We start from the raw sequence: 10,063 nt of genomic DNA on the forward strand, positions 1-10,063 counted from the left end.
AATTGAACCTGGGTCCCGGGTGCTGTGAGACAGTAGTGTTAACCATTGAATCACCATGCTACCCAAGCAAATGCTGGCCTTGTTGGTGATGACCATTATCTGTGCAAGAATTTTTAAACAATTGACCTGGAGCTAACAAATTTCCCAATCCGCATTCTAGACAGGCCTGAAGAGAAAATCTCCCTTTAGTGTCTTTGTACTAATGTGCATTTATATTTGTTCACGTGAATATTTAGTGACTTCAAGACAGAAGTTTAGCTTCCCTAATATGCATGTCAATGTGGCAAATTAATGACTTTTAAGTAGGAAATATTTTTGTGGAATGTGTAATCAGTTGATTAATACGACACATAATTCAGTATAATAAAGTTTATCTGATGATAATGCACTGGGAATTAATGCTTGTTTTGTACGTTGCTCCGACAGTGCCTCTATTTCTGTATACGCCTGCACAATAGGGACACGGGTCAGGATTCTAATCATATTCTTTCTGATTATAGTTAGAAATCACACAACACCAGGTTATAGTCCAATTTGGAAGCACTAGCTTTCAGAGCACTGTTCCTTCATCAGGTAGCTCTGGAGCAGGATCATAAGACAGAATTTATAGCAAACGATCATAGTGTCATTTAACTGAAATGATATATTGAACGAACCTAGATTGCTGCTGTTAAGTCTTTCATCTTTTAGAATGGGTTGCATTGGCTGCTTTTCATATGCTGATGGCATGGTTTCGATTTAGCCTCATGTGGAGAGGGTCAGGCCTATACTGGGACAGGTGGAGTCCTGCACTAATTCATCACTAATGTTGGATTACTCCAGGTTATAGTCTTGGTATTGTATGATTTTTAAGGAGAAAGTGAGGGCTGCAGATGCTGGAGATCAGAGCTGAAAATGTGTTGCTGGAAAAGCGCAGCAGGTCAGGCAGCATCCAAGGAGCAGGAGAATCCTGTTCCTTGGATACTGCCTGACCTGCTGCGCTTTTCCAGCAACACATTTTCAGCTTGTATTATTTTTAACTTGGTTCAGCCTAGGCTAACACCGGCACCTCCACACATGGTTGAAATTGGGCTGCAAAAATCCAAAGTTGGCAAAGACGGATCTCCAAAATCCAAAACAAATAGAAAAATTGCACAATTCCTCATAAAACTAGATTGTCAACATTAGTCACATTATAATTTGTGAATCTATGAATGAATTGTTCAAAGGAAAAACAAAAACAATCAATCAAGGTGGTTTGGTTTCACATATAAATAACACAAGTAACTAGGAATTTAAGTACAATTTATACTAGGGGGGTCAGAAAAACAATTAGTGAGGGGATCAGTTTGAAACTGAAGGAGGTGTGTGACTCCTCACTGCTCTAGAGGCTCCCCCCCCCACCTTATCTGAGTTTAACACACAGGCGATAAGGACATGGACTCAGGGTGATTCCGAACTTAGATTCAGTGTAGTTTGGTCTTGGCTCATTTTCTGGGAGATGGAATGTGAACTGTTGGAGCATGGAGGTGAAGAACAGGAAGAGTTCAGTCTTTGCCAGCTGCTCCCCCAGGCACACACGGCGACCTGCAGAGAGAGGAGCAAAGAACGGTCAAGTCAGCAGGAGAGAGGTCGGAAGGTCACTGTGGAGTCACACTGATTAAACAACAACTTTTGGAAGGGGTGTCTTCAGTTCATTGCACAAAATGACTTTCTGAACTTTATAATAAAGAAGTCACATGCTCAGCAGAGAAAACTAATATCTACTTACATCCATTTTTAAACCCAAGTTCCCAAAGAATAGCAATATATAACAAAACCTACATCACAATAGCAATCAGTACTTTAAATACCCAATGTCCCTCTGATAGCATCCCACCCCATCTCCAAGAAATCAACTTTTCTCAACACTAAGTAAGTATTATCTTTATTTTTATTCAATTGATATAGAATTAACCCTTTCAAAACTGGTCACCCACAGGAGGATTTCAAGATTGACATTAAATTTACGGGATTTCCCACATCCTCTTTGAGGTGAACCCTACATTAAGCTGGTCACCATTATTTCAGTACGGTTAATGCTTCCTCAAATTGTATGTTACCTGCAGAGAATGGGATGAAAGCTTCTGGTCTCACAAAGCTCCCCTCTGAGTTGAGGAAGTGACCCGGATTAAACTGGTGTGGAGTCGACCAAACATTCTCATCAAACAAGGCGGAGGACAGATTCGGGATGATCATTGTTCCCTACATCATTAAAATAGAGTCATTAATCAAGAATATATTTGTAATCAGCCATCACAGCAATGAGGAGGCGGCCACTCCTGTACCTGGGAGGGAGATATTGACCCCTCTGGTTTAAGAACATTACCCCCAGTTGCAGACTGACTAATAACCATTGGATGACATGAAGATTTTGTTTTGCATGTAAGTGGTTAGAAACTGGGACACACTGCCTAAGAGTTTATTGGAGGCAGATTCAATCATGACTTTCAAAAGCGAACTGCATCTGAATCAGATGAGGAAATAATTGTAAGGCAATTGAGCAAGGACTGGATGGTGAGACTATTTTGAGTTTCTCCTACTCATGAATACTTTGGCCTGACAGGCTGCAACCATCCTGTCATTTGACCATTATGCTATCTCAATTAACCAGTCAAAATGATCATAAGCAAATTAAACCATTAGTCAAGTTTAAGCCTCTTAAAGGAGCACTGTAATACAAATCAATCCTCAAAAAGGAATGAATTTAAACTAGAATGACATTGCTAGGGCTGATGGTATACTCATACCCCAGTGGGGCCCACTCAGAAGACTTCAAATGTATCAGTGTGCTCCCACTCCTGAGATACACGGACACAGATGTACCAACAGAAGAGAAACAGTGGTTGGGTCTAATGAGCCCTCCTATCATTATATCCTCACCTTCCCATTATAGATATCTGTACTCAGTTCCTTAAGTAACAGGGATCTGCTCAGCTCAGTGAGAATCCTCGCTTTCCTCATTTTAAGGTATCAGTGGAATGTTCATAATTAATAATTACATTTGGTGAGGAGTTGTAACTTCAAAGAGGAACAGATCTTGGCAGCAGAAGTTGGGGCTACATATTTGAAATGAATTCCAGACCATACCTTAGGGATTGTGTAGCCCATGACCTCTGTATCTCTGTATGTTTGATGAGGAACTGAAATGGGAGTAATGTTTCCTGCCCGTTGGATTTCATGGATAACAGCATTAGTGTACGGCATTTCCTCACGGTCTTCCAATGCTGGCTTTTTCTCCTTCCCAATTACACTGTCAATCTCCTCCTGCACTTTAGCTACAGAAACAGAAGAAAACAAATGTTGACAATCATCTCGAGTGCTGATGTAATGTAGAAGCTACAAGACATCAATTCATACACAATTAGGTCTGGTAAATAGCAACGCGATGGATGACTTTAGTTTGATCATGAGTAAGAACTCCAAAAGTACTGTGCACATTTTTAATTTGTGTTTTCCACAAGTGGGTTTTAGGGCAAAAAATGACTGTGATTGAAAATTAATTGGCTGTCTGTAGGAATGTAATACTTAACACAACTTCAAAGAGACTGAACAGTTTTCTCTTGTGTTTATAAAGGCAATGAGGCTAACAATCCCTTACTCAACAGCAAGCCAGCTCTCTGTAGATTATGACCCCATCTGTTATGTTGAAGTTGCCAAGGACGTTGGTGAGGCCTCTTATGGAGTACTGCGTCCAGTTCTGGTCTCCCTCTTATCGAAAGGATGTTATTAAGCTGGAGGGGTTTCAGAAAAGATTTACCTGGACTTGCCAGGTATGGGAGATTTAAGTCATAAGGAAAGGCTGGATAGGCTGGCCCTTTCTTTCACTGGAGGGTTGAAGGTTGAGGCGTGACCTTATAGAGATTTGTAAAATCATGAGGAGCTTAGATATGATGAATAGCAAAGGTCTTTGCCTTAGGTAGGGGAGTTCAAAATTAGAGGGCATAATTTTAAGGTTGAGGTGAAAGATTTAAAAGTCGTGAAGGAAAATTTTTGCACAAGGGTGGTTCATATTTGGAATGAACTACCAGAGGAAGTGGTAGATGCAGGTACAGTTACAACACTTAAAAGACATTTGGACAGATAGATGCATAGGAGAGCTTTAGAGGAATAAGGGCTAAATGCAGTTTTGTTCTGTATCATCCCTCAATTTAAAGCCATGTCCCCTCACGCTAGCCATCACCATCCGAGGAAAAAGGCTCTCACTGTCCACTCTATTTGACCCTCTGATTATCTTATATGTCTCAATTAAATCACCTCTCAACCTTCTTCTCTCTAATAAAAACAGCCTCAGTTCCCTTCAGCCTTTCCTCGTAAGACCTTCTTTCCAGTCCAGGCAACATCCTAGTAAATCTCTTCTGAACCCTTTCCAAAGCTTCCAAATCCTTCCTATAATGCGGTGACCAGAACTGTATGCAGTACTCCAGGTGTGGCCTTACTAGTATCTTGTACAGCTGAAGCACAACCTCGTGGCTCCGAAACTCAATCGCCCTTCCAATAAATACCAACACACCATATGCCTTCTTAACAACCCTATCAACCAGGGGGGCAACTTTCAGGGATTTATGCATCAGGATACTGAGATCTCTCTACTCATTTACACTGCCAAGATTTTTACCATTAGCCCAGTACTCTGCATTCCTGTTACTTCTTCCACAGTGAACTACCTCACCTTTCCGCATTAAGCTCCATTTGCCACTTCTCAGCTCAGCTCTGCATCTTAAATATGTCCCTCTGTAACCCACAACATCCTTAAGCACCATCCACAACTCTACCTACTTTACTGTCATCCGCAAATTTACAAACCCATCCTTCTACGCCCACTTCCAGATCATTTATAAAAATGACAAACAGCAGTGGCCCCAAAACAGATCCTTGCAGCACACCTGCTGGTAACTGAGCGAGGGAAGAATATTTCCCCATTAACCACCACCTTCTGTCTTCTTTCAGCCAGCCAATTTCTGATCCAAACCGCTAAATCACCTTCAATCCTAAAACTCTACTTTATGCAATAGCCTATCATGTGTAACTTTATCAAACACCTTACTGAAGTCCATATACACCACATGTACCGTTTTACCTTCATTGATCTCTTATATCACCATCTCTAAGAACTCAATAAGGTTAGTGATGCACAATCTACCCTTCACAAAACCGTGTTGACTATCCATATTCAAATTATTCCTTTTTAGGATTTATAATAATCTCTTATAACCTTTTCCAACACCTTACCCACAACCAAAGTAAGGCTCACTGGCCTATCATTACCAGGGTTGTCCCGAATCCCCTTCTTAAACACATTTGCTATCCTCCAGGAATGCAGAGTAGACCAAGCTTTGACTCTGAGACAGAGACACACTTACATTGCACATCTGGATGGAGAACCATGAAGAGTAGAGCCCAGCGCAGGGTGGTGGAGGTGGACTCAGTTCCAGCAGCAAAGAGGTCTATAGCTGTCCCTAACAAATTGGATTTCAGAAAACTTGTCTTGGGATCATGCTTCATCTGAATGTGCAACATAAAGATTTAAATATCAGTCATAAAAACATAATGAATTAAAGAGAGCCAAAATATTCCTGTTAACCCATGTCTTTACACATTTTTTAGATAGAACATAGAACATTACAGCACAGTACAGGCCCTTTGGCCCTCGATGCTGCACCGACCTGTGGAACCAATCTGAAGCCCATCTAACCTACACTATTCCATTTTCATCCATATGCCTATCCAATGACCATTTAAATGCCCTTAAAGTTGGCGAGTTTACTACTATTTTACTGACAGGGCATTCCACACCCCCACTACACTCCGAGTAAAGAAATTACCTCTGAAATCTGTCCTATGTCTATCACCCCTCAATTTAAAGCTATGTCTCCTCGTGCTAGCCATCACTATCCTCAGAAAAAGGCTCTCACTGTCCACTTTATCTAACCCTCTGATTATCTTATGTCTCAATTAAGTCACCTCTCAACCTTCTTCTCTCTAACGAAAACAGCCTCAAGTCCCTCAATCTTTCTTCATAAGGCCTTCCCTCCATACCAGGCAACATCCTGGTAAATCTCCTCTGAACCCTTTCCAAAGTTTCCACATCCTTCGTAAAATGCGGTGACCAGAACTGTACGCAATACTCCAAGTGCGACCGCACCAGAGTTTTGTACAGCTACAGCATGACCTCATGGTTCCAAACTTCATCTCTCTACTAATAAAAGCTAACGCACCATATGCCTTCTTAACAGCCCTACCAACCTAGATGGCAATTTTGAGGGATCCATATACATGCACACCGAGATGTCTTTGCTCATCTACACTGTCAAGAATCTTACCATTCACTCAGTACTCTGCATTCCTGTTACACCTTCCAAAGTGAATCACTTTCCACTTTTCTGCATTAAGCTCCATTCATCATCTCTCAGTCCAGCTTATCCACATCCCTCTGTAACTTACATCATCTTTTGGCACTATCCACAACTGTACCGATCTTGGTGTCGCCTGCAAATTTACTAACCCATCATTCTACGCCCTCGTCCAGGTCGTTTATAAAAATGACAAACAGCAGTGGACCCAAAACAGATCCTTGAGGTACACCACTAGTAAGTGAATTCTAGGATGAACATGTCCCATCAACCACCACCCTCTGTCTTCTTTCAGCTAGCCAATTTCTGACCCAAACTGCTAAGTCGCCCTCAGTCTGAAGCCTCTGTATTTTGTGCAGTAACCTACCAGGGGAACCTTATCAAATGCCTTACTGAAATCCATATACACCACATCCACAGCTTTACCCTCATCCACCTATGTGGTCACCTTCTCAAAGAACTCAAAAAGATTTGTGAGGCATGACCCTTCACGAAACATGTTGACTATCCCTAATCCCTATTGTGATGATTATAAATCCTCTCTCTGATATCCTTTTCCAACACTTTACCCACAACTGAAATAAGGCTCACTGGTTTATAATTACCAGGATTGTCTCTACTCCCCTTGAACAAGGGGTCAATGTTTGCAATCTTCGGGTACTATTCCTGTAGGCAATGATGACAAAGATCAAAGCCAAAGGCTCGGCAATCTCTTCCCTAGCTTCCCAGAAAATCCTAGGATAAATCCCATCTAGCCCAGGGGATTTACCTATTTTCACACTTTCAAGAATTCTTAACACTTCCTCCTTGTGAACCTCAATCCCATCTAGATTAGTAGCTTGTTTCTCAGTACTCTCCTTGACAACATTGTCTTTTTCCAGTGTGAAAACTGATGAAAAATATTCATTTAGCACTTCCCTTATCTCTTTGGACTCCACGCGCAACTTCCCACTCCTGTCCTTGATTGGCCTTAATCTTACTCTAGTCGTTCTTTTATCCCTTATATATCTATAGAAAGCTTTAGGGTTCTCCCTGATCTTATCCGCCAACAACTTCTCATGTCCCCTCCTTGCTCATCTTAGCCCTCTCTTTAGGTTTTCCTGGCTACCCTGTAAGTCTCAAATTGCTCTAACTGAGCCTTCATGTCTCATCCTAACATAAGCCGCCTTCTTCCTCTTGACATGAGGTTCAACTTCCTTAGTAAACCACAGCTCCTGCACTTGACAACTTCCTCTGACAGGTGTCTGACAGGTCCATATTTATCAAGGAAGCACAGTCGCTGTTCCTTGAATAAGCTCCACATTACAATTGTGCCCATCCACTGCAGTTTCCTTCCCCATCCTATGCATCCTAAATCTTGTCTAATTACATCGTAATTGCCTTCCCCCCTCCCCCCCCTCCTAGCTGTAGCTCTTGCCCTCCAGTTTATACCTATCCCTTTCCATCACTAAACATAACCTAATCGTGGTCACTATCACTAAAGTGCTCACCTACCTCCAAATCTAACACCCGGTCAGGTTCATTACCCAGTACCAAATCCAATGTGGCCTTGTCCCTTGTTGGCCTATGTAACATACTGTCAGAAAACCCTCCTGCACACAATGGACAAAAACTGAGCCATCTAAAGTACTTGAACTATAGTATCCCCAGTCAATATTTGGGAAGTTGAATTCCCACATAACAACTGCCCTGTCACTCTCATTCCTATCAAGAATCATCTTTGGTCTCCTTTCCTCTCCATCTCTGGAACTATTCAGAGGTCTACAGAAAACTCCCAACACTCCCAACTCCTTTCCGGTTTCTAATCTCAGCCCATACTACCTCAGTTGACGAGTCCTCAAACGTCCTTTCTGCAGCTGTAATACTTGACTAACAATGCTACACCCCCATCTCATTTACTGCCTTCTCTGATCCTACTGAAACATCTAAATCCCAGAACCTGCAACAACCATTCCTGTCCCTGCTCTACCCATGTCTCTGAAATGGCCAAAACATCGAAATCCAGGTACTGACATGCTGCAGGTTCACCCACCTTATTTCGGATACTCCTGGCATTGAAGTAGATACACTCCAAACCAACCTTTTGCTTGCCGGTGTCCTCTTGCGACCCTGAAACCTTATTTCGGACCTCCCTACTCTCAACCTCCTCTACACTCGAACTACAATTTAGGTTCCCATCTCCCTGCTGAATTAATTTAAACCCACCCAAAGAGCATTAGCAGAATCCTTCCCCCCCAAGATATTGGTACCCCTCTAGTTCAGGTGAAAACCATCCTGTTTGTAGAGGTACCACCCACCCCAGAAAGAGCTCCAATTATCCAGGTATTCAAAACCCTTCTTCCTGTACCATCCCTGTAGCCACGTGTTCAACTCCTCTCTCTCCCTATTCCTTGCTTTGCTAGCACGTGGCACGGGTAACAAACCAGAGATAACAACCCAATTTGTCCTAGCTCTTAGCTTCCACCCTAGCCTGAATTTCTGCCTTCAATCCCATCTCTCTTCGTTGTATGTTGTTAGTGCCTACATTGGTGCCACGACTTGGGGCTGCTCCCCCTCCCCAGCAAGAATCCCAAAGTCACGATCAGAGACAGCTTTAGTTTGCAGCTTCTGAAACAACTCCATCTTTTCTGTGGGACTGGATTTTGGTTCTCAGACTGTCAACCAAAGGCAGTGTGCCATGCGAGGGTCACTCATTCCCAAGTTGTATGAAGATTTTACCCAGTTTAATCTGATTTTAGGTGGTTTGACAGATTCCCCTGGTGTGCCAGCAGGTTCCTGCACTGTCTGCTTTGGTACTGAGCCCTATATCAGGTTGGTTTCTGATTCAGTTGCTGCACTTGGATCAGTACTCTTTGCAATAGAATTAGGATTATATATTATTAAGTACAATATGTAGGGAGGAGAGAAATCTATGCTGGTCTCTGATAATTGATTAATCAATGCACTGACTCCCCCCACCCTTACATAACCTCAGAAAATAATTTAAAACACATCCGCACATCTCTACCCCTAACACAGTGCAGTATCCATTACAAACCTTCTCCTGCTCAACTAAGAAAGCATCTATGAAGTCCCTGGTCTCATCAGGGGGCCATGATTCTTCATGCCTCGTGACAGTGTTCTGAATGAATTGGACGAGGAGCCGTTGATTCTTGAATATCTTCTGGTGTGGACCCGGGAGGTTGCGAATAAAGGGGAATGAATTCAGCAGCTGTGGTGAACACAGAGTTTGGAATTAAACACATTCTCTTCTTCAGCACATTTCTGATTGCATGGTCAATGTCAGACAGAAACTGTTCTGAAGAGTCTTACTGTACTGAAAACCTTAAGAGTGTTTCTCTCTCCACTGATGATTGGCAGCCCTACCAATCATCAAACCAAAAATCTGGGTTCGCTACGTAGATGACACCTTTGTCATCACAAAATGAAACAAGATAGAAGAGACATTTAACAACTTCAACAACACCCTCACAGGCATAAAGTTCACCAAGGAGGAAGGAACCGACAACAAACTCGCATTCTTGGATGTCACAGTCGAAAGAAAGGACAATGGAGAACTACAAACCTGTGTATACAGAAAACCGACAAACACTGACCAAATACTTAACTACACCAGCAACCATCCCAACACACACAAACAAAGCTGTATCAGAACACTATTCCAACGAGCCACCTCACACTGCAGCACAGAC

The 10,063-nt window shown here is 42.4% G+C and overlaps 1 protein-coding gene across 1 annotated transcript in view; it reads right to left on the reverse strand.

The window, feature by feature from the left end:
- Positions 1-1,006: 1,006 nt before the first annotated feature.
- Positions 1,007-10,063, reverse strand: part of LOC122564144 (cytochrome P450 2J2-like) — an 18,519-nt gene continuing 9,462 nt past the window's right edge. The window contains exons 5-9 of the mRNA XM_043718771.1: positions 9,409-9,582; positions 5,382-5,523; positions 3,109-3,296; positions 2,082-2,223; positions 1,007-1,566 (exon numbers count right to left, since the gene is read on the reverse strand). Of these exons, the coding sequence (XP_043574706.1) occupies positions 1,385-1,566; positions 2,082-2,223; positions 3,109-3,296; positions 5,382-5,523; positions 9,409-9,582 (828 nt within the window). The 3' untranslated portion in view covers positions 1,007-1,384. The remainder of the gene's footprint in view (positions 1,567-2,081; positions 2,224-3,108; positions 3,297-5,381; positions 5,524-9,408; positions 9,583-10,063) is intronic.

Source organism: Chiloscyllium plagiosum, chromosome 28 (assembly GCF_004010195.1).
Source record: "Chiloscyllium plagiosum isolate BGI_BamShark_2017 chromosome 28, ASM401019v2, whole genome shotgun sequence".
In the NCBI taxonomy this organism is placed as follows: domain Eukaryota; kingdom Metazoa; phylum Chordata; class Chondrichthyes; order Orectolobiformes; family Hemiscylliidae; genus Chiloscyllium; species Chiloscyllium plagiosum.